At 38.9% G+C, this 24,325-nt stretch overlaps 3 protein-coding genes and 1 long non-coding RNA gene across 6 annotated transcripts; 2 read left to right on the forward strand and 2 right to left on the reverse strand.

Annotated features, from left to right (window-relative positions):
* The first annotated feature begins 350 nt into the window (after positions 1-350).
* LOC103425397 (general transcription and DNA repair factor IIH subunit TFB1-3-like) lies at positions 351-8,286 on the forward strand. 2 transcript variants are annotated; one of them, XR_011575925.1, is made up of 20 exons: positions 351-736; positions 1,103-1,181; positions 1,400-1,464; positions 1,573-1,636; positions 2,173-2,299; positions 3,421-3,496; positions 3,690-3,785; positions 3,989-4,033; positions 4,179-4,235; positions 4,399-4,554; positions 4,662-4,727; positions 5,044-5,167; positions 5,338-5,394; positions 5,532-5,641; positions 5,749-5,940; positions 6,041-6,154; positions 6,333-6,410; positions 6,540-6,587; positions 7,324-7,447; positions 7,927-8,286. XR_011575925.1 is itself a non-coding variant. In XM_029094147.2 (20 exons), the coding sequence occupies exons 1-20, from the start codon at positions 635-637 to the stop codon at positions 8,011-8,013; spliced, it is 1,803 nt and encodes a 600-aa protein (XP_028949980.1). In that variant the 5' UTR covers positions 351-634; the 3' UTR covers positions 8,014-8,286. The 2 variants fall into 2 exon arrangements, 1 of the variants encoding a protein (XP_028949980.1); XM_029094147.2 differs by having other exon boundaries at positions 7,388-7,447.
* Positions 8,287-12,868: 4,582 nt separating this feature from the next.
* On the forward strand, positions 12,869-16,804 carry LOC103402449 (pentatricopeptide repeat-containing protein At1g10270-like). Of its 2 annotated transcripts, none has more exons than XM_029094048.2 (2): positions 12,869-15,180; positions 16,346-16,804. In XM_029094048.2, exons 1-2 carry the CDS (start codon positions 13,009-13,011, stop codon positions 16,370-16,372), a joined length of 2,199 nt encoding a protein of 732 aa, XP_028949881.1. In that variant the 5' UTR covers positions 12,869-13,008; the 3' UTR covers positions 16,373-16,804. The 2 variants fall into 2 exon arrangements, with proteins under 2 accessions (XP_028949881.1, XP_028949882.1); XM_029094049.2 differs by having other exon boundaries at positions 16,358-16,804.
* Positions 16,805-17,578: 774 nt separating this feature from the next.
* Positions 17,579-18,157, reverse strand: LOC114821754 (uncharacterized). Its single transcript, XR_003769526.2, has 2 exons — positions 17,962-18,157; positions 17,579-17,875 (listed from the first exon to the last, which is right to left on the reverse strand). It is a non-coding gene; the product is annotated as an uncharacterized lncRNA (long non-coding RNA).
* A 236-nt stretch (positions 18,158-18,393) lies between these two features.
* On the reverse strand, positions 18,394-20,648 carry LOC103416403 (glycosyltransferase BC10-like). Its single transcript, XM_029093479.2, has 2 exons — positions 19,692-20,648; positions 18,394-19,257 (listed from the first exon to the last, which is right to left on the reverse strand). Exons 1-2 carry the CDS (start codon positions 20,220-20,222, stop codon positions 18,616-18,618), a joined length of 1,173 nt encoding a protein of 390 aa, XP_028949312.1. The 5' UTR covers positions 20,223-20,648; the 3' UTR covers positions 18,394-18,615.
* Positions 20,649-24,325: the final 3,677 nt, after the last annotated feature.

Raw genomic sequence — 24,325 nt, forward strand, 5'->3', positions numbered from 1 at the left:
GACAAAATTTTGACAAAATTGATGAAAATGACTATAGCTACACATTTTGATAAGTTGAGGGACCAATGGTAATGAATTTTTAGTTGAGGGACCATTGCTCCAATTTGATTAAAGTTGAGGGACCATTTGTACAATTTACTCTCAAATTTATGTTCATGTAATTACTAAATTTGTCCTTTTTTTTTATTTGAGTCCAGTTTTGGTAATGGAGTTAAAATGGTAATTTTATAGTATTTTGATTGTCATCGAGGATTTATTTTAAAAAAACTAAACAAAAGAATTTGAAAATTTTAAATTTGATCAATAAAGACAAAATAAATAGGAATAGACCTAGGGTGGGTGTGCCTAGCAAATGAACGGGTTCAGTTAAGAGCCCTCGTCTTCCTTCTTCGTTAGTATAAAAGACGCTCACAGTCGGGGACACACAGAAAGTGATTGAAGGAGCTGGGGAGAGAGAGAAAGCGCCAGCCTCTCCCTCGGTCCGTACAAAAGCGCGCGGATTATATCTCCAACAACCCTAAAACCCTAATCCCCCGAATCCCATTTCTGAGACTCTGACAATTTTGATTGATCGATTCGAAATTCTTTTGATTTTTGAGAAATTTTGTGCCCACCAATCGCGAACAACAAGAAGATGTCGTCGTCGTCGTCGTCGTCGTCGTCCAGGCGAGTCGTGAAGCGTGTAAAATACAAGGATGCAGTAAAAAATCCTGGCACTCCCGGCGTTTTAACCATGGTGCCCGACTTTTACTTATTTCTTCAAGTTTTTCTCTCATTCGATCGCATTGCTTTTCGCGTTTCACTAATTACTGCTGTTGTTGTTCTGCAAATATTGTATTATTTTCTACGATTGCTGATTGATGGTTAAGATTTATGGGATTAGGGACATAGTTCAAAATTTCTTACATTTAAGGACATAGTCGATGTGGATAAAGCTTGCAAATCATGCACCAACAGTTGGGTTGTATTAATGAGTTTTGTCCTTGGTTGTAAGGATACCTTTGCTGCAAGTTTTGAGCCAAGATAAAGTTTTTGCCTAAATATGCGACGATCGGATTTCATTGGTTTAATGTTATTTTTGTGAATATGTTGGTCTGTGTAGGTTGAGAACAGGTTTGTGTTCAAGCCAAACGATCCCACGTCTGCCAGAATGCTTGATGTGGAGTTTAGACATATTAAAGGTACACCTCGTAATCGCTGCGGATTTATTTCTATGAAGCAAACACCTTGATGATCATTATTTTGCTTCTTTTTTTTCAAAGTCTTGGTACTTCCAAACTAAAAGACCCATATCTTTGCTAATCTTGATATTCAATCATTCAATTTCTCTGGATTACGTGCTCGCTATTGGAGGTGTTTTTTTAATTCCTTTTTCTTGTTCTCGCTCTTGAACTTTCAGGTCACAAAAACACTAAGGAGGGATCCAAGCAACCACCTTTGCTTAATCTCAGCAGCAGTCGTGAGGTTTTCTTTTAGTTGTAATTTATGTTACATCCTACCACAATTTAGAGCTACTCTGATGCAGTTTCTCTATTCTTTATTGACGGGATTCATGCAACTGTGATGTTCCAGGGTATAAGTTACATTTTTGAGTTTCAAAGTTATCCCGATCTTCATGAATGCCGAGATTTTGTAGGTAAATCCCAATCACATCCAGAACATGTATGAAATTCTATGATGTTGTGGTTCAAAGGCTTATTTTCACATTCTTCTTTTGCTCTATATTGCTTCTTGTTGTTGTAACTGTTTAGTCTTGTGTCGACTGCCTTTACTGGAATGGACTGCATCGTAAGAGATAGCCAGTAGCCATTGTTTTTCTTTAGAAACCACTCAATGACTCATTCATCTGCAAATCTAACATTCTGCTGATTAATTCAACTTCTGTTGTTTAGTTGAATTTTGAGAGTTTTCCATGCAAATACTGCCTGTAGATGTGGCTGTAAGAGGAGGACTGTTTTGATGCCTTTACCTTTTGTAGTTATCTACAAGATTCTACATAACATTCAGTTGCCAACAGTTGTTTTTTTATGCCACATCTTTCCTTACGAGCTTTGTCCACTGAAACTTATTTTGTTTTGTTCTTGTTAGATTATTTGACTTTTCTGTCTGGGTGTGTTTTAGTTAATTATTTACTCTTAGTCTTAGATTGTGCTATGTGGTGTCTTTGAATAGGCAATGCCCTATCTAAGGCTACAGAAACTGCAAAAACTGCTTCTGAGAGAGATGGAGTTACATTCCCTGATGAACAACTCAGTGCAGCAGAAATGGAGCTCCGTATGAAGTTATTGCAAGAGGACAGGTAGCTTTGTCTCCTCCCGATCAGATATCAAACACCAGCATCTCACATTTTGTAGCGCCATGGAATAGTTTTAAATTAATTTTATTTCCTTATAGAGATGTTTTATTTTTAATAATTCTTTGGTTGAACTATAATATGGGTTTTTACTTTCATCTTAATGCTATAGAATCTCAGCAGGACAGAATTAGGATAACCCACCCTTTCTACAAGTTCACACATTTTTATTTTCTATTTTGTACCATATTATATATTACAGTTTTCTAGTCATAGACTTCTGCCCAGAATAAACTACTAAAGATTGTTAATGACAAAGTAAATCTGATGATAGCTATTTAAGAATCAGGACAATACACACCACCAACTCGTATGTTGTTTATACAAGATTGCCACTCGTTTTTATTTTTTATGTACTTCTTCTATAATAATTCTTACATTCTCCTAGTCATAACTTACCCCTAGAATCAACTTTTAATGAAAAATGTTGACATAAATTATATAAATCTAATGATAGCTAGTGAAGAATCATGAAAGCGCTCCATCAACTCGTAGATTATAAGTTCCCACCTGTTTTTCTAGTCATAAGTTTTCCCCCAAAACCAATTAATAACAGTTGATGTTGAAATAATTTAATGTAGATTCTGATTAGTTTGATTCCTAGCATTGATAGGGTACAACTCATACTCACATACAGACCAAACCTGGATGGACTCCACTTCCAAAGTGCTTCAGTCCCTTTTCAGTTTCAGATTGCTGAATTCAAGCATTTGGTTGCTTTCTTGTCTTTTCTGCAAATGATTTGGCCCCTTGGTGTGTGTTTTCGACGAACCATATCCTGGTACAAGGAGTCCACCAAAAAAATAAAAATAAAAAAAGCAACTCCACATGAACAAAAATACCCAACTATCATGTTGCCTTGTTCTGTCTACAAGTTATTTTCTTTGGCCTTTGTTTTCTAGGTGGAAATTTGGGCGGTAATGATAGTTATAAAATCTTGTAATTTATGTTTATGATGAGCTGAGGTTTTGAGAAGGTGTGTTGCAATTTCTTGTTACTAGATTGTTTGCTTCTGAGCTTTCTGTGTATAACTACTGTTTTATGTCACTAAATTTTACTCTTCACAGTGAATTGCAGAAACTTCATATGCAGTTTGTAATCAGTGGTGTCTTGACAGAATCTGAGTTCTGGGCAACTAGGAAGGTGAGATACCGTAATGAAGACAGATTCTTATTCATGTTTATATAAGTTGTGTTTAGTTTTTCTTTTCAACTGCAAGCCTATACATAGTGTTGGTTCCCCCCCACCCACAGTACTACACTGACAATTGAAACAAATTTAGCAGATAGTGTATGGTGGTTACTGTGACATTTCTGCCTTTCCAAATTTATTGCAGAAGTTGCTTGATGGAGATAGCCGTACAAAGCCAAAACAACGGGTTGGTTTTAAAAATTCAATGATTTTGGACACCAAACCTACAAGTGACGGTCGGGTAGAACATTGAACTCTCTCTCTCTGATCCATGATTTGTTTGTTCTTGCCAATAGTTACAGTTGGCACCTCCTTGATGACATTTTAATAGAACTAATTTGTGGATAATAAAGGGTTCCTTTAGGTATCCATAACTTTTTCATATCATCAACTTGTGGTTCTGAAACTAACTACTTTTGTATTTTTGTTTTGGGAATTGTCCAGATGAACAAGGTTACATTTAATTTCACTCCAGAGATTAAATATCAGGCATGGTTCTCCATTTTACACTTCTTTGAGATAATAGTTCTTTCATTTTCAACAAATAGAAGTACTCTGAATGATAGTTTAGCTATCCATATTGAAAACCTCTCTTTGGCGCTTACACTTAAGTTTTTGTTACATTGCTTTTCAGATCTTTGCTCTCAAACCAGCTGTTCACCAGGCATTTCTTAAACTAGTGCCCAGTAAGGTAGTGAGGATATCCAAACAATTCCTTACATAACCACACTATTCCATGTTAGTCATCACCCTTAGTTTGTTTGAGGATGATAATCTGAAATTGAGTAGTTTGTTATTGGCTTTCTTACTTCGTGCAAAGCATTTTTTCTAGCTTTTCCTGTTTATAATTCCAGATGACAGAAAAAGACTTCTGGACAAAATATTTCAGAGCTGAATTCCTCCACAGTACCAAGAATGCTGCTACAATTGCAGCAGAAGCTGCTGAGGATGAGGAACTGGCAATTTTTTTAAAGGAGGATGAAATAGTGGCAAGGGAAGCTCGTTGGAAGGTGCTCTTAAAAAAATTGTTTCCTTTGCCCTCTAAGTCTTGATTTACCTTGGATGCTGCTGGTGCATTTGTTTATATTCATATTTTTATGTCTTTTTGTTTTTCTAGATTCGACGGGTTGATCCAACTTTGGATATGGAAGCTGACCAAGGGGATGATTATACACATCTTCCTGTATGTTTTCTAGAACCTTTCTTGAGTCTTTTATTTTAGTAGCCTCTATGTTTTCATAAAGGCAGCCTTCTAATTTTCTTCATACCCCCAAATTTTATGGTGGTTTGTCATATGATTTGCAGTCATAGATGTGGTACATTGGAGAAACATTCCTCAGCGGTTCCCGTATTTCATATTGATATTCAGAATACCCACTTATGCCTTTGATCCACAATGAATTTTTGTACTTGTGATCCTTAACGTCGTCTCTAGGGATGCCATAAAGTTGATTTCATTTTTACCGTGTCTGATCTGGTTGATACGTCTTAAAAATCAGGATCATGGGATTTTTCGTGATGGTAGCAAAGACATCACTGAACTGCAGAATGAGCAGTACAGGAGGACTTTATCGCAAGACCTTAACAGGCAAGGGGCTGTTGTTCTTCAAGGAAGAACTGTCGGTTAGAGTTTCTCCTGAATCTATTCGATTTTCATTCCTACAATTAATAAATGTTGTGAGCCACTTCTATCTACTTGCATTAAGTATAAATGATTTTGGTGTTGTTTGATTAACTGGCTGAGCTATATTTTTCATCTATTATTTAGTAGATAATTTTGAACCTGACTGCAGATGGGGATTTAGAAGATCCAGAAAATGTTGCAGAGGCACTTATGCGGTCAAGACAGGGTTAGCATTGTCCTTTGTTTCCCCCCTTGGTTTATCCATTGGGATTTTCTACCCATGCCGCCCTCCCCTCAATATTTCGTCTTTTGTCTGATGGCATATCAGCATCTGTGCTTATCTTTCACCGGTTGTTTTTGCAGAGCCTGATGAGAGTGCTGTGCAGGAGAGACTAGATAGGATTACTCGGATGAATGAGATAGATGACCTTCGAGAACCTCGCGATCATCCTGTTGCTCAATTATGTATTAAGGTTCACTTTGACATCATTCTTCCAACAGGCCAACGGTTTTAATGCAGAAGTTACACTCTTTTTGTTTTCTTCTGACGTTGCAGATCTTTCATTTATTCTGAAAACAGGATCCTCGAGACTACTTTGATACGCAACAAGCTAATGCACTTAAAACTTCGGATGACTCACGAATTGGAATTGAACAAAAAAAATGTAGCATGACTACTGAGGAAGCATATGGCTCATTGAGGGAGTCTATATCTAAAATTAAGAGCATTGGATTGAAAAATTCCACGGTTGAATCAGAAATTGCTCTTACGGTAATATAAGTGGCAGGTCTTTTTCTAGATATGATATGTACAGTTATAAAAATGTATACTTCAACTGCCAGAAATTTTACTGCCCATTTATGCGGTGTAGGTTCTTAATGGGCTGACTCAGAATATTTCAAGTACCAAGTATCAACTTGGAAAGAATCCTCGGGAGAGTATTCTGGACAGTTTGCCAAACAGAACGAAAGAGGAACTGTTGCATGTGAGTGAATAACATTCGTTTATTTTCTCTATACTATTAGCTGCTTTGTAAGTAAAGTATTATAGAAAATGTTAACTGCGGCTGGCTCTGTTCTTTTTGACATAGAGTTGATAAAGTTGCATTAGGTTTTGTTTACTTCACAGTTCTTATTTGATTTATGGGTACGTTCTTATTCCAGCATTGGATGTCCATTCAAGAATTACTGCGGCATTTTTGGTCTTCATATCCAATTACGACAGCTTATCTTTCTACAAAGGTTAGCTCTGTTTCCTTTATGCTATATGAAAATCATTACTCATGAACATCACTGTTTGAATCTCTTCAACATGGGTTTTTTATTTAAATTATTTTTGTTCTTTGTGGATTCATTAAATTATTCACGCAGGTAGGCAAACTGAAGGATGCCATGTCACAAATCTATCGACAGCTAGAGGTATGATTCCAGCTATTTTATCTTTTTCTCATTTGTTTAGTTTCCGGGCTATTTAAACATAACCCACATGCATTTTCTAAGCATATGAAACACCTTATTGTGGTTTATAAAAATGGTTGCCAGAAGTTCAAAGCTATAACCGATTTTGGTCTCCTTTAGTGTCATTATTGATGTTGAGCTGTTTTAAATTTTTCATGTGGAATGTGGAGTAATTTTATAGTAACTGCTGAAACCATCCTACTAGTGTTGTCTGCCTCATCTATTCGAGGCTCCTTCACCTCAAAAGTAGTTAGTTCTCTTGGTGCCTTCTTTGCCTCTTGGCTAACATGGTATCATCCTCTATTAAATCCGGTCTCCATATAGCTTTATGACAATCAGTTGGGGATCTTCTGTGAATGTGTCTTATATCAAACTGCCTGTCAATGGAAACCTGGGTGTATGGTGGATCTTCATTGGAATGGATAGATGCAAAGAGATTTGGAGAAGAGAGAGACATTGGTTTCTTATTGGAGGATTTGATGCATAATTTAATTTACTGCTTTGACTGCCCAGAGATTCTTAGCTAGTGGTCCACCTTTGCAGTTCAATATCATCTTAGTTCTGTTTCATGAAAAAGGGTGTAGGAAAAACAGAAAAAGAAAAAAAAATTCATTTTGGTCATCTTTTGAAACTCTCGTTTTTTGTTTTTCATATATGCAATATTGATTTCATGTTTTAAATCCTGCATTTTAATCAGGCTTGATTGTTTTGAAAGAGGGTTTAGGATCTACTTGGTTCACATATCGATTGAAATTTTCCAGGAGATAAAGGAATCAGACTTCCGGCACCAGGTTTCACTCCTTGTTCGTCCAATGCATCAGGTCAGGACCTCGCTTCCATTTTTAGTTTTAACTTTAAGTGAATGAATTAATTCACTTGAATATGAATGCCAAGAAGCTATCTTGTTTATAGGATTTTTACGAGGTGTTATCGATGACCGAGTAAGTTGGAAACTCTCCAATGCTTTATAAGATCAACCTTTTGTAACATGCTTTGCTGCTTGTTCTGTCGGCCAAGTGCGCTCTTTCTGTTTTGTGTATTCTTTCAGCGAAAAAGAGTATTGTCTTAAAGAACCAATCCACTTGCGCAAAACTATTTACTTTAGTGTTTATATTTGATTGTTTTGGTTGCGGTTAGTGGCCTTTATCTATAGGCTCTTGATTGGTAGTGGCCTTTAGTGTTTATATTTGATTGTTTAGTGGCCTTTTTCTATAGGCTCTTGATTGGTAGTGGCCTTTAGTGTTTATATTTGAATGTTTTGGTTGCGGTTAGTGTTTATATAATGATTATTTTGGTGCAGGCTCTTGATGCGGCCTTTCAACATTATGAATCTGACTTGCAGAAAAGAGCTGCAAGGAGTGCAGAGATGCCGAATGGAAATGCGTAGGAGAAAGTTTTCCCTTGATTGGTTCACCCGATGTCCCGCGTTTTATCTTGTTGCGATCGTATACAGCATCCAATCAATTTTGCTATGAGGTTGTGCTAGATTGACGAGGTTTTTTTGACGTTGTAGAATATACATTGATGTTCTTGAGTACTGACCAATTGTGTCCAATTGTTCAGTAGAGGAGTCAACGATTGGGTGGAAGTGTTCTTGTGTGTACTAGCGGCTTTTGCGCAGCATTATGTGTTGCTTCTAATAATATACATTTTTCTCTCCTCCCTTTTTGACTCCCAAGTTTGCGTTTGCAGTAGCCTACTCGGTGGCACTAGTAAGTGCACAAACTATTTGGGAAGGTTTTTAACCGAGGCTCACTACATTAATGTGAAGATTAAAATTTAGGAGTGTGCTTGTGTTTCTTTTTTTGTTTTTGTTTCTATCGTTAAGACAACTTTCATTACAACAAAAACTAGTACAAGGCCCAAAAAGGACCGGGTAAACAACTAAACAACTACAGGGAAAGTAAAAGGCCCAAGCAAAATAAGAGCAACAACTCAAGATACAATGGGAGGCTTGCACAAGCTTAGGCCCAAAGGCAATAGAAAACATACAATAAAAAACCCTAATCTCCAGCAGCAAAGACCACATCGCTGCCGCTGTCACATCCTAAGAGGAAGCCAGATTCCGAATTGAGAAAGTAAACACTAGATCCAAGTCCCCTTCATGAACCTCTGCAAATATATACAAACAAAGTAACATATGGGAAGAGGTTGAGGCTAAGGGGTATGTAAAATATCCAACACTTGGCCTCAATGGAGATTCGGCATGTTGGTTGGAGAGGGGGAAGTGAAGGAGGGAAGTGGATCTGATATCCAATTTCTGCCAGCCGATCCAAGCACATGGTGGGATGGGGATGAAGTATCGCAACTAGGGAGGAGGAAGGAAAATAAAAGAGAGAAAAACAGGCAAAAAAAATGCCGGATAAGAGGCAAGAAGCCCCAGATAGTTGAGACTCAGCTTAAGGAAAACTGAGATTAAACTCAAGGGAGAACCAAGAATTAAAAAGGAAGGGAGAAAACTGGAAGAAATGAAGGAAGAGGAGAAGGGAAGCAGAGAGGGGGAGAAGCAGAGGAGATGAGGGGGAAAGAAAATAGGAAAAGTGCAAAGGAAGGAGAACGAGAACCTGAGAAAACTCAAAGGAAAATGAGAAGATGGAGGAAAAAAAGAAAGGAAGGAAGGAGGAAGGGAGGATGCCTCCGGCACCCAAGCCAAAGGCTAGGGCTGGCGGTGAAATTGCTAGGAGTCTTTCACATAGAGAAGTTTAGAGAGAAAATGGGAGACTTTTTGTCTACGTAATTCGTCCATTCCTATGTTTCTTTTGTTATATTTCTTTGTTTCGTCCTGTGATAATGTTTAAGTAGTGCATCTTTTAATTCTGATGTTTACATTTGAGTTTTGAATGGGCTAATTTGGTCTCTTTACTTTTGAGTGAGAAGGCGAGGCTAGAGCCCAACAACTTGCAAGATGACACTATTAACACTCAAAATTGTAAGGTAAACAATCTTAATTAAATAACATAAGACGGGCGATGGGCTAAAATTAAATAGACTCAAATATGTAAGTGGTTCACTCTTTAAAATTGGGCTACATCCATTATGTTGCTCTCAATATATTGATTTCAAGACTAAATAGCACTCAGCTAATGCATTCACTCTATTTTGTCCAATTCGTTTGACCCTTATTATGGAGGTCTCTACTCGCCCCCTTAAGGCCTCTTAAACCGACATTTAATGTGCCAACCACTTGTTCTATCTTTCTGACCACTTTTCACTTATTCGTCCAGGTTTCTGTCAATGAAGTGACGTTTTGGCAATCGAAAGGCACACACCCTTCAAGGGTCAGGTGGCCTGAGCATCCCACTCTGACTTCGGTTAATCTGCCTTGCCTTGCTGAGCAATGTCTCAATTGCCCTTATGTCCCATCCTAGGTCTCTACCATTGTCTGCAGGTCGCTGAATAGCCTAAGTAGCACAATTCAGTTTTTGGAGATTTGTGCCATAAAGTTGTGAACACACCCATGTGATCTCAGTCTGGTAGTCCTTGTTTCGTCTCGAATGGTAAGGCTGGCTCTCTCCGAATTCCTTGGGCCTTGGTTTTTCTGGCCTTTCCTTAGGCTTATGTCCGTGGGTGGGCCTAATTGGGCCCATCGTTAACAAACGCGAAGCCTTGAAACACCTAAAACATCAGTCCGAAAGAAACCTAATACAATAAGGGGGCGTTTGTTTGCCCTCACTACGTGGTACTGGACTAGACTGGACTAACAATTAGTCCAATCCAGTGTTTGTTTTGTACTAGGATTATCTTTAATGAGACTAAGAAGGACTCGCACGGACAAACTCCTTCGCTAGGAGTTCTTGGCCAGACCCCCCAATACCCATGGGATTGCTAAGACCTCGTCTACTCCGTCCTCATCGTGCTCTTATCTCTCTTGCTCTCTGTTCTCTTGAGCACCGACAGCCACCATCACACCACAACTCGCCAACTCCAGCGAGACCATACCACCAGCCCACCACCACTTTCTCCCTCTCTCCTCACCCTAAACCCAGAATTTCAAACTGAGGAAGATCCCGCTCTTACCATTGTCTGTCCAACTCTAGCCGTCCTCTGATCCACCTTCGAGGAAGATCTCGCACTCGCCGTCCTCGATTCAATACCATCGAGGAGTTGTGTAGGTTAATTTATTTCATTTCCTGTATTTTTTTTTTGTTCAATTTCAAACACGTGATGCAACTCTAAAAAGGGCAGCAAAGCCTTGACTTGCAGCTCCAACACCGTCCCCCTTCTCCAGCCCCACCAGCTTGTTAATCAGTTTTGTGTTAATGGGTTTGATAAAATTATGTTAATTTGGATTAATTTATTAATTTATGGTCAATTACTTGGCTTGATTTGTGATTTTTGCTTTGTTTTTGCTACTTAGTTTCCTTGTCGTCACTTTTGAAAGAGGCTATGGTTTGATTTTGACCATAATCCATCACCAGCGCCTTACCTTTCTAGAAGTGGATAACCCCAATTAAAGTCCTTAAATAAGTTACTCAGACCACAGTATTTCACTGGTCAATTGAAGGTCCTTGAATAAGTTATTTGAGTATTGTGCAATCATACTTGTTCAGGTTTTTGTCATGTGGAAACATCACAAATCTATGGTATCAATCTGCTTATTGTGTTAAACTTTTGGTCTTTATTTGTTTTCCTTGTATGAATGAATTTGAAAATTCTTTTGAATGTAGCCAAGATGGAATGTTTGAGGTTGTGATGTTGGTCTCCATATGTGGAGGAAATTGGTGTGTTTTGGCATTTGGTCTTCAATGGTCAAGTATTTTGGGATCAATTTTGTAGAGTAACTCAGACCGTGAAGATTTTTGTTTGAAAAGAAAAATGATGAATTGCAGCACTACTGTTTCACATTCTTTTTTGTACAAGGAAAGCTATCTTAGCTATGAGTTTGGCTATTGTAGTTGATATGGTTCTGATAGCATGCCAAGCATTCTTTGGATATGGGACATGTCACATACGCCATCTTGAACTCGTTGCTATCTTGGTGCAGAAATATCTTATTCGTGCAACAGTTTGGGATCCTACGTGCACTCGTCCTATTTTTTTGCACAGGAAGTTCTCATTTGTACATGTGGACTCCTGGTGTTACCTACAGTGTGAGTTGGAATTGAGTTGATCTAAAATGGAATTGAGTTGGAAGCTGTCTCCTCTTGAAGGATAAAGAGTTGTTTTGCTGCGCTTCTGTTGCAGTTTTTGAATTGAGTAAATATAGCTCGGATGATTGAGGCAGTTAGTTATTTTCCAGAGTTATTGTAAAAAATTGTAGAATGTACAATTATGCAGTTTACCTTTTTCTGCTGTGTACTTTGTTAATGTAGTATTGGGATCTTTCATTTGTTCTAGTTGGAACATCCAACAGTTTGATTAAATTGGTGACCTTTCCCTCTCTCATTTGTTTTTCCTTTCATTGGATTAGCACTAGTGCACATGGAATTGACTAACTGACTTGCTCCGTTGTGAGGGAAGACATTTTAATTGCTTAGTTTAATATACAAATGGAATGCATAAATTGTCCATAATCTCTACCTTTTGCATATTGTTACTAGTTTTCTTCAAACTAGTTGGAGCAAGCCAATTTACGTGCTAGGAATCCAAATGTAGCAATGATCAATGCCCAGTTATCCATTTGTCATTGTGCCTCGCATCATTGTGGTCTTGGGATTGAATGCAATTTTCACGGTATGGACTGAAATTGGCTTATACATACAAGAGCAATTCCAAGTAATTATTTCACAATTGAGTAAAAAATTGAACTTGTTAGACATCAATTTTCGTTCTACTCAAATACAAGTATTTACCAACACTTTTAACTTTAATCTACAACTTTAAACCAAAGGTGAATGATTAAGAAAAGCATCCTGAACCCTGTCGATTGTTGGGAGAACACTTTGTTATATTGATGTTTGGAATAATGCTACTCTTTAATCATGTATTTTCGTTTTTGTATTTTTATTGAGTCTCACTCTCATCCAATATTATTAATTTTAATAATATCTTTAATAAAAAAGAAACTAAAATAGAACAATAATGTAGTCCTAGTCTGAGCAAACACCAAATTGATTACAGTACTGCTTTCATTATCCTGCTTTTTAGTCCGATACTGCACCAAACGTTTCACTAAGTTAGTCCAGCTTAGTCTAGTCTAAGCCAGTCCAGCTTAGTTCCTAAAGCTAGTTCAGTCAGAGATAGTCCGGTGCAACAAACGCACCTAAGGGCCACTTCCTAGGTCAGCAAACGTGAAAGGAGAGGTTTTTTTTTTGGTCGGAAAATAACGCGGGCAGGGCAAAGCAGATAACCACCAAACCCCTTCTTCCTTCTTCCACTTTCATTTCCCAGATTGCTAGGGTTTAAGTATTTGCACCTCTCTCACCGTCACAGTCTCACAGCAATGTCATTCTACCGCCTGCTCCACCGCTCTCTCCGCCGCCCTTCCACCCCAACAACCCTACCCCTAACCCAATCCCTCTCCTCCCTCCACCTCCACAACCCTAACCATCACATTCCTCTCCATCTCACTACCCCCACGCGCACCTTCGCCTTCTCCTCCGCCGAAGAAGCCGCCGCTGAGCGCCGACGCCGCAAGCGCCGCCTCCGCATCGAGCCCCCGCTCAACGCCCTCCGTCGGGACTCACGCCCCCCTCCCCCACGGGACCCGAACGCCCCCCGCCTACCTGACACCACCTCCGCCCTCGTCGGTCCCCGCCTCAACCTCCACAACCGCGTCCAGTCGCTCATCCGCGCCGGAGACTTGGACGCGGCCTCCGAGGTTGCGCGCCGCTCGGTTTTCTCCAACACTCGCCCCACCGTCTTCACCTGCAATGCCATTGTGGCTGCAATGTACCGCGCCAAGAGGTATAATGACGCTATTGCCCTCTTCCACTTCTTCTTCAATCAATCAAACATTGTTCCTAACATTGTATCTTATAATAATTTGATTAATACTCACTGCGACGAGGGCCGTGTCGATGTGGGCCTGGAGATTTATCGGCATATAATTGCAAATTGCCCCTACAGTCCCTCGCCCGTGACATACCGGCATTTGACTAAAGGGTTGGTCGATGCTGGGAGGATAGGTGAGGGTGTGGACTTGTTGAGGGAGATGTTGAATAAGGGCCACGGAGCGGATTCTTTGGTTTATAATAATTTGATTAAGGGGTTCTTACATTTGGAGAATATGGAGAAGGCTGTTGAGCTTTTTGATGAGCTTAAAGAGAGATGCTTGGTTTATGATGGGGTCGTGAATTCAACGTTTATGGATTGGTTTTTCAACCAGGGGAAAGAGAAGGAGGCGATGGAGTCATACAAGTCCTTGCTTGATAGGCAGTTTAGGATGGTCCCGGCAACTTGTAATGTTCTCTTGGAGGTATTGCTTAAGCATGGGAAGAAGAAGGAAGCCTGGGATTTGTTCGATCAAATGTTGGATAATCACACCCCGCCAAACTCCCAGGCTGTGAATTCGGATACATTTAACATTATGGTTAATGAGTGTTTTAAGCTTGGAAAGTGCGATGAGGCAATTGCCACCTTTAAGAAGGTGGGGACAAAGGTGAATTCAAAGCCATTTTCTATGGACGTTGCGGGGTATAACAATATCATTGCTAGATATTGTGAGAATGGGATGTTGCCGGAGGCTGAGACATTGTTTGCAGAATTGTCCTCAAAGTCATTGACCCCGGATGTCACGACTCATAGGACGCTGATTGATGCATATTTGAAGGTAGAGAGGATAGATGATGCTCTTAAGATATTTAGCAGGATGGTGGAGGTTGGTCTGCGAGTGGTTGCTAGTCTTGGTAGTAGGGTGTTCGATGAATTGATTAAGAACGGGAAGGTAGTAGACTGTGCGCAGATTTTGAAGAAAATGGGAGAAAAAGATCCAAAACCAGATGCCAGTTTTTATGAAGCTGTGATCAAGGGGCTTTGCAACGAAGGTGCGCTTGATACAGGCCGTGATTTAGTGGAAGAGATGGTGAGGTATGGCATTGGTGTTCCTCCAGCATTACAGCAGTTTGTAAATGAGGTTTTTGGAGAAGCTGGGCGTGGTGAAGAGATTCAGAGAGTATTAAATACAAATATGCGGGGATACCAACCACTACCTAGAGAGGCACCACCTCGGCAATTCCAACCAAGATCGCCTCAAATGGCAGGACAGGAGCCTCCGTCAGGACCTTCTCAAATGGCAGGACAATATCGTCCGTCTTCGGCACCGCCCCAAATGACTAGACAATATCAACCGCCATCTGGACCCTATCAGCCACCATCTGGAACGTATCAGCCGCCTTCTGGACCCTATCAAAAGACTGGAACTTACCAATCACCACCAACACCTCTACAGATGGCTACAAGCCAGCACCCCACAGCTCAATCCCCTCAAATGGCTGGACAGTATTGCTCTTCATCAGGAGCCTCCCAAACGGCAGTACCACGCCACCCTCCGTCCAGACTCCCTCATGTGGAAGCTTCGAACCCGCCATCTGAAGCTTTTCAGAGCTTAGTACCACCTGCTCAAGGGACAGGATCTCACCAATCACCATCAGAACCCCCTCAAAATACAGAACAGGTAGCAGCTGCTTGATCCTTAGATATCAAGTGATTGATAGAGATGCCGGCAATTTTGTCTTGATTGTTAAGTTGGCCAATGCTACATTGAACTTACGTTAAGTGTCTCTCCATGCTGTAAGCTTAAAGCGTTCAATTGGGTGTATAAGGGGCTCTCGTGACAGGATTCTCTTTTATATGGTCTATAGCGATTAATAGGATAAGTTATTTATTCTTGTGCTCGGCCATCTTTATGGTTGTTAAAGATTATAACTTATATGAAAATTACCATTCAGTTATCACGTCTTGTGCATGTTAAATATGTGTGTTGAGATTCACAGCCTAAAGATGCACGGTAGGTGAATACATCCTAGTGAATGGTTCGGTTTAGTAGTTTGATTGTTTTTCTTCAAACTGGTTCCTTGTGGTGACTTGCATTTATGCACCATTTGGCACTGCCCCAGCTTTAGTTTTTCAGGGGACTATGGATTCATTTTAATTTCGGGTCAATTCAGTACATGGTGCTGTGACTTTGGCTCGGTTGAAATCAATTTTCCCCCCATTGCTTATGTATTTAATTGTTGTCTATGCATTCTATTGTGTTCTTATACAGTCTTGTTTCATTATTTTTTATTGATAGAAGAAAATTAGTGACTCTGTTATGGCCCCTCATTCTACATCATTTTCAGTATTTTGTTTTGAATCAGTATGTCTCTGTATATTTCATTTTTGCTCCCATTGACTTGGCTCCTTTTTAGTCGACTATGTATTTGTATTTGTATTCAGGCAAGTACTTGGCCTTGGTTTGAGAGATGAAAAATCATAAAAGACCGTCTTATCTCTTACTTTTCGAGCAGGACTTGTTAATGAACTTGTATTGAGTAATGTTTCATTTTTCGCTTCTTTCCTTTGTTTATATGTGCCTGCTAGTTAACTACAATATACTGTATACGTATACACGCATTAATGCATACTATTTGAAATTCTAGGACCGCTGTAGAATAATGTACTGCGGGTTGTGTTTCATATGCGTATAATTCTATGAATGCAATGCATCCTCTCGTCTTGAGCAGTTGAGCTAACGGTTAGGGTTGGGGGGGATCATTTCAATTTTCTTATGAGAGAGCATTACAGATACGAATGATACTCCCCCTTGCTGCAGTCTAATGTTGGAACACAATATCTAGCTTGGATTACAGGTAAAACAGGATTAGGGGTTCCTGCCAAGACTTGATGGGAGTTTCCGGTAAATACCCGCTGTCGCTGTGCCAGGATTAGGGGTTCGCTGCAGTCTAATGTCGTCGTCATGTTGCCGGAGCAACGGACAGTCTCCGCCCTGCTGCTGATTAGTCCACTATATTCTTCTCCAAAGCCGCTTCTCCTTCCCCCATTTTCTCCCAATAAAGTCGAAGTTATTATATTCTGAAAAATGTAGGGGGAATGTCAGTCATGATTCGAAGATGTATTGCCTTTGTTTGGACCGAGATTTTGGTTTCCATTGTTGGTCAGATTTTGCTTGTACGAGTGTTTTTGTAAATGTGAACTTAGAAAAGCAGATACCTGAATTGTAACGCTCGCTGACACTCTAATATATGTAAATTCCACATACGGATATAACAAGAATAATAAGTCAAATTACATGCACAGTCGCTGTAGTTTCACGAGTATCCCATTGGTTGTCATTTGATTTCACCAATACAACACAAGCCAAAATTCGAGGCTTTCTCCAATGTTCATCAAAAGTGCATATTTAAGTTACACATTATAACAGTCACTTAGTACTACGGTTTAGTAATATTTCTCTTCATTTGTAAGTTAGAGGCTTTATGTTCGATTTAACTAAAGGTGGATTTGAACCACATTATTACTAGACCATTATGAGACTTAGCCCGTCCCCTTCCCTTTTAGGATAAATAATAGGAAACTTTCATGAAAAGAGCTTGAGCTAAGTTTATTTTAATAAAAAATCATGTTATAACTTTATTTAATTAAAAAGACTTAAATTTTAATGAAACACCCTAAAATTTTAATAAAAATGACAAAATAACTTAAATTTTAATGAAAAAGACATAATTTTAATATTAAAAAAAAATCTGACATAAGGACATCCTCACACAAATTGTTTATGAAACTTAGGACACTATTTATGAAACTTACTGCATTGTTTATGAAAACTTACGACATTGTTTATGAAACTTACTACACTGTTTATGAAACTTAACAATACTACATTCTTCTCTCTCCTCTTCTTGAATTTTCTTAGCACATTCTCACCTTCCAAACACATTTTCTTCTTCTAATTTTCTTCGATACTCATTAAATTTTGTCTATATCTCTTCAATTTTTTAACTTTCTACACCAATTACTTAATTTTCTTCTATTGTTCGCCCATCTGCGGCTTCCTCTTCTCCTCCACCAAATGAAAATGTTGTGCCCTACAAACACAACACTAATATCAAATTAAAGTAAATACTTCAGTGCCTGTAAATTGACATAATTATTCATTTTTTGTTACAAATTCACTAACATGAAAAAGCATTCGAACCCAACGACTTGACAATTCAAACTTCACCATGTCAACCCAGAATACACAAAGTAACATCCATTGAACACCCATTCAGAATCAATCCAGCTATATGCTGCAACGCTTTCTCAGCATCACTACTCGAATCATCACTATCCTTTGAGCTTATTATAATCACACGTCCCTCATGTCTCTGCAAAAAAAAAAAGCAACAAAATCAGTCAAAAAAACCCAACCGACAAAACCCTAACGAAACAAAACCGATAAAGTGCTACACACAACAATGGCGTCGGCGATTTTGATATTGGCCTTGGTCTCTTCGCGAATCTTCTGGGTGATTCAACACCCTTCCTTCCCTATTACTTTTCTGATCAGCCGAGAGGGAATTTTCTTCAACCTCCTCACCAATCTCAGAACTTCCGGTAGATTTTCAATGCTTTCTCCATTTCTCAACTTCCGACCCGCCGATCGGTGTTAGGTTTTTATTTATTTATTTTTTTTTCTCTCTTGTCTTTATCATTAAATAAAGGTAGCAGATGGTTTTTGGTTAAAACTCAAGGTTTTGAAGCCCTTTTAATTAGTTTTTCTTAAATAATATCGTTTGTTAAAGAAAAAGTTACATATTATAACAAGAATGGTTAAATTATTTGATTTAATGGAATCTAACGACTGTTGTTCTATTGTGTAACTTAAATACGCAATTAATGTGCATTGGAGAAAATTCAAGCCAAATACATTTATATTTAACTTTTGTATAATATTGATGATTTCCTTCCGAATTTTGAGAACCAATTCATCCTCCCAACTCAATGACGGAGAGAACCAACTCGATAATTTCTCAATATCCAAAACTACCTGCCTGTACATTTTTGCATTTGGGACAAAATCGACTCGAGTCCTACCAAAATTCTCCGCTGAAAAAGCCGGAAATTCTCAATATTCCATCACCGCCGCGGCGAGCTTGAGCAGAGGCTCCAATGCGGTTGGTGCAAACTTCCGAGCAAATAGGTAACATATGGATGTCATCTCCGCATTGTACTGACACGGCTCTCCATTGTTCCTTATCGACTGCATGAAATCTTCTGTAATGTTGTCTCCTCCGTACGTTGCAGGGTGCGGACCTCGCAGTGACCAGTCAACCCACGTCACAGTCCGATTCGAATTCAGCGACCCTTGGAGCATGTTGATGTAAGTAGGCAGGTAATGCTCATCCGGGTAGCATGCAGGCAAACAATAGTTGCTGAAGATCGTGTAATACTTTGTTTCCGAAACTATATATACAGATAACGCACGGCTAAGTTCAAACCACTGCGACCCTTTCCTCCACTGATGCAGTTTAATATCGGGAAACATTTTGCGCCTGTAACGCCCGCGGCCATAACGCCCAGGATCATCGTATGACTCGACATAGCTATGGTTTGAACCAACGAGATACTCGTAGACCGTAGTGAAATTATAGATCGGGATGCAGCTCTCCGAGAGAAGAACAAAGCGCTCATTTGAGAAGTCAAGCAAGGCATTCGCTAGAAGGCGCCTCTCTGCATCAAGCAACGTTACTGTCCCCCATGAAACCGGCTGCAGAGAAGAAATTTTTTAAAGTTAAGCATCAGGTAACTCATTAAGAACGTAGACCATACTATCTTCACGAATGATAGATGCACACAAAATAACAGTATATGCTACATACTCTCGGGCCTTTTTTTTCCATCTCCGATTACTCGATAATTCAGAACAATCTCGGGGTACAAGTTTAAGACAAATCTAAGTGATCTAACAATACTGTATACCGCTACCCAACTGATACGTGGACATTACGCCCATTGAAACTCTCTTAAACAAAGAAGAAGGAATTACAACACCATGCTAAAACTTAGTGTTACGAGGACAAACAACTAAATCTACTGTAAGGATCACGAAGATGAAATAACAAGACATGGATTCAGAAAAAACAAGTTTTTTTGCACCAAAGCAATAATGATTCATAGAACTTCAGTTGAGGCTATTTGTACCTGACTGGGGATTTGGCGTAGATAAAAAGGAGAGGTGGTAGATACATTGAGCTTATAACCCGGAATTACGTGGACGTAAATTGAGAAATACTTGTCATGGCCCTGAAAGAACCTCTCCCACAATGGCAGCAAGGGCAAAGGTCCTCTAGTCAAAAACATGAAAGCCACTTTAGGCACTCTCTCGAATGGAAACTCTCGCTTTCTCGGCACCATTGAAGCTCTCCAAAAAAGCTCATCATCAGACAGACCGTGTGTCAAATTCTTCGGCTGAAGAAACGTCTCCATGCTCATGCAATCAACCTTGTCACTAACTGGCACAATTGTACAAGTCTTCTCCTCGTGCGGCATATTGGCAGAGAGGTGATTGATAAACGAATAGTTCTCAGTTTGGGAACCAAAATACCGGCTCATATGCGCCCTCGTTGCTAATCCTATAACGACCCCCATAACAAAAACTATCAAGAATGAGAGAGTCTGCAAGAGTTTGAGCAAACCCGGGTTCTTCTCATAGTCTTCTCTGCCTCTTGCCATGTCTTTCCAGTTTGCAGTAAATAAATTCAAATCTGAATTCCAAGTATAAATTCTCACTACAATTTATGTTATATATGAACACACAAACACTTCAATTCTGGAGAATCAGCAATGATTTATTACTGAAACTGTGAACGAATAGTGCCTCAAACCACAATTAGAAAATCAAAGGAATATAACATAACTCAATGTCCTTTGGGTACCTCTAACTCAATCGATGAATGATGGATGATGAAGATATCATCCAAAAACTATAAACATCCCGGGGCAAATTCTGGGGAGGAAGTAGATGAAGCAGAGAGATTTGATTTGGCGATGAGAAGAACATAGAGAGTGGTTCAGAAGGAAGATGAGAGGGAGTTTGAAAACAAGAACCTACAAATCCGAGCATATACAAAGTGGGGTTGGTGATGATTTTGACTGGGAGAGAGAGAGAGAGAGAGAGAGGGGGAGCGTGTACTTTGGGGGCTGACTATGACTGAATCCGAGTGCTTTCTTTGTTTGTTTACGGTTGAAAGAATGAAATACAGCACCAGCAAAGTGGAAAGTGGAAAGTTTTGGAATTTGGATTTAGATTTACTTTCGGGGGAGGATTATCTCCTCTCCTTATCTCTATTCTCTCATAGTTCCTCTCATATTTCCTCATATTTGAATAGTTTGGATTAAGTTATATCAACATCTTATATTGAGTTTTTCTATAAAAATAATAAGATAAAAAAAATAATATGTAAGAGAAGGGAAGAGAAGGGTATGTGAATAAGGAAGAGAATCTTACTCCGTTTTTCCTGACTTGCGCTGCCCACTTTAAACCCCCAATTTATTTATTTTTTAACAACCGATATTATCTACGTTAAAGATGAGTATGTAAGAGAAGGGAAGAGAAGGGGATGTGAATAAGGAAGAGAATCTTACTCCGTTTTTCCTGACGTGCGCTGCCCACTTTAAACCCCCAATTTATTTATTTTATTTTTTATTTTTTTAACAACCGATATTATCTACATTAAAGAGGAGGGGTGGACTTAGCCTCACAATGAGCTATTGATAATGTGGTTCAAAATCGTCTTTGGCGAGAATTGAACTTAAGACTACTCACTTACAACTGAAGAGGAATACCACTAGACCGTAGTACTAACTGGCTTATTTATTTTAAGGAAAACTAATGAAAATGACTTGAAAACTTTGAGTTTTAATGATAAAGACAAAATAAAGAGTAAAGTGAATAGTAATATGTTTGACTTTTTAGTGTAAAAATGTGATTTTTCATTAAAATGAATAGTACCGTGAACTTTTGGTTAAGACTCCTTTTATTTTATTCACTTCGTACAAATTACAAAGAGCAGCTTAAAACAGTCCAATTAAAACTCAAATGTGTATATCAAAAAACAAATCTTTATATTAAAAAAAAAAAAAAATCTTGTTGCGTAAAAACGATAACGAGGCATAAACATACAAAGAAACACGTCTCGCCTCTTCAATATCATATGTCAATGCATATAGCAAACTTCAAGTTAGTCGTAGTACGCTAATTTAGTAGGGCTTAATAAAAACTTCTCAAAGAAAATCGCACGTAACAAAATTTGGGTAGGAAAATTAGCATTACATATCACTGTGAAATTGTGATTTGACATTATTTTATATCACTTAAATCTAGATTGAGATATGGATGATAAAAAAAATCAAATTGCATTGTAACTATAATTGAAATTCAAATTCAAATGAGTATCATGATTATTTCACGTACACTTGTCTTTAATTCAGATAATCATGACATGCTGCTAAATGTCACTCATGATTTATGGAATTAAGTTAATTTATAATTCAATTTCCTAGACAATTTTTAGGTGATGCAATGAAAGTAAAAATTTTCTAATGATTACGTAAATATATATTTTGTAATAGTTACTTAGTCTCAACTTGGCAGATCTATTAGCTAGGAGTCGCTGCTGGGTTTGTTTTGGGGATCGGAAGGATCTATGGTTCACACCGGCGCTTGCATAGCCTCTTTGCTCGGACAGGGTGGCTCTCGCAAGTATCACCTTACCTGGGAAGGCTCAGGTTCTTCAAAAATAACCGTGACCGACGGGATCTGATTACCTGTGGTGCTGCTGCTGGTGTTGCAGCTGCCATTCAATTCGTGTCCCAGTTGTGGGGTCCTTTTTCCACTAGAAGAAGCAGCTTCATGGTCTCTCTCTCATGCACGTACACACACACATATCTGTTCTGTCGTGGAGGAAAATTTGTTTCCTTTAGCAAAAACTTCTGGGTGGAGGATATTGCGCGCACACACACACATATCTGTTCTGTCGTGGAGGAAAATTTGTTTCCTTTAGCAAAAACTTCTGGTTCTGGGTGGAGGATATTGCGCGCGCACACACACACATATCTGTTCTGTCGTGGAGGAAAATTTGTTTCCTTTAACAAAAACTTCCGGGTGGAGGATATTTTTTCACAACAGCTGTAGTAGCGGTATTGGGGAAGGAGGTCTTATAATGTTTGATGTCAATTCAGCAAAGGTCAGCTATAGCAGCGGGGATCTACGGCAGTCATAATAGAATTCTATGGCTTAACTTTCCTGTATTCTATAATCCTGAATAAAAATATATATAATCATTTTTACAAAATGAAACAAAAATAAAGGACACAATATCCTTCCTAAAACATGACTCTAATAATTACAAAATATTTACATTCTTTTTCTACTAAAATATAGATTCACTGCCAATACTCCCCCTTAAGTTGGATGTAGCATAGATGTTACACATGCTTAACTTGATAAGTGAGTCATCGAACCTCCTACTACACACGACATGAGTAAGGATATCTGTAAGTTGTTCCTCTGAGTTCACGAACGGTATTGACACAATCTTCTTTTCTAGCTTTTCTTTGATAAAATGTCTATCAACCTCAACATGCGTAGTCCTGTCATGCTCTACTGGATTCTTAGCTATTTCTCTAGCAGACTTATTGTCACAATACAATTTCATTGCCTCCTTCTGTTTAAAACCAAGACCCCAAAGCAACTTTCATAGCCAAAGGATCTCACACACACCATGTGCCATATCCTTATACTTGACTTCAGCCGAGGACCGTGATACCACATTCAGCTTCTTGCTCTGCCACGTAACCAAATTACCTTTAACAAATGTGAAATACCTAGACGTAGACCGTCTGCCAATCACATCACTTGCCCAATCAGCACCAGTAAATCCCTCAATCCTCATATGTCCATGATGTTCATACAAAACCTTTCCCAGAGCAGACTTCAAATATGCCAAGATTCTCATTATTGCCACCATATGATCCGCACTTGGTGAGTGCATAAACTGACTAACCACACTTATGACATAGGCAATATCCAGACAAGTGTGAGACAAATCAATCAGCCTCCCCACTAGCCTTTGATATTTACCCTTGTCAACTGGTTCCTGATCTGGATAAATCCCCAAATAATGTTTCTCTATGATGGGAGTGTTCATAGGTTTACATCCCAGCATGCCTGTTTCCTTTAATAAATACATAACATATTTACGTTGAGAGAAAAAAATACCTCTAGATGACCGAGCGACTTCCATTCCAAGGAAATATTTCAAATCTCCCAAATTCTTCATCTCAAATTCAGCGGCAAGACTTTGTTCTAATTTCATCATCTCCTCCGAATCATCAACCGTTATTATCATGTCATCCACATAAATAATTAAGGTCGTCGCCGTACCACTTCTTCATTTCACAAATAACGTGTGATCAAAGTGACTTTGATAATACCCAATCCTCCTCATAACTTGAGTGAATCTACCAAACCATGCATGAGGTGATTGCTTAAGCCCATAAAGTGACTTTCGCAACCTACATACTTTGGTTTTCCCTCCGGCGTTATATCCTGGAGGAAAATCCATATATACTTCTTCTTCCAGGTGCCCATGAAGAAAAATATTTTTTACATCAAACTGTTTCAGTGGCTAATACAAATTTGCAACTAAAGAAATAAGAACTCGTACTATATTCATCTTTGCTATTGGAGAAAAAGTTTCCTGATAATCAACACCATAAGTTTGTGTATAACCCTTTGCTACTAACCTTGCTTCATACATGTCCACTGATCCGTC

The sequence above is a fragment of the Malus domestica genome, chromosome 15 (assembly GCF_042453785.1).
Source record: "Malus domestica chromosome 15, GDT2T_hap1".
NCBI classification, from domain to species: Eukaryota; Viridiplantae; Streptophyta; class Magnoliopsida; order Rosales; family Rosaceae; genus Malus; species Malus domestica.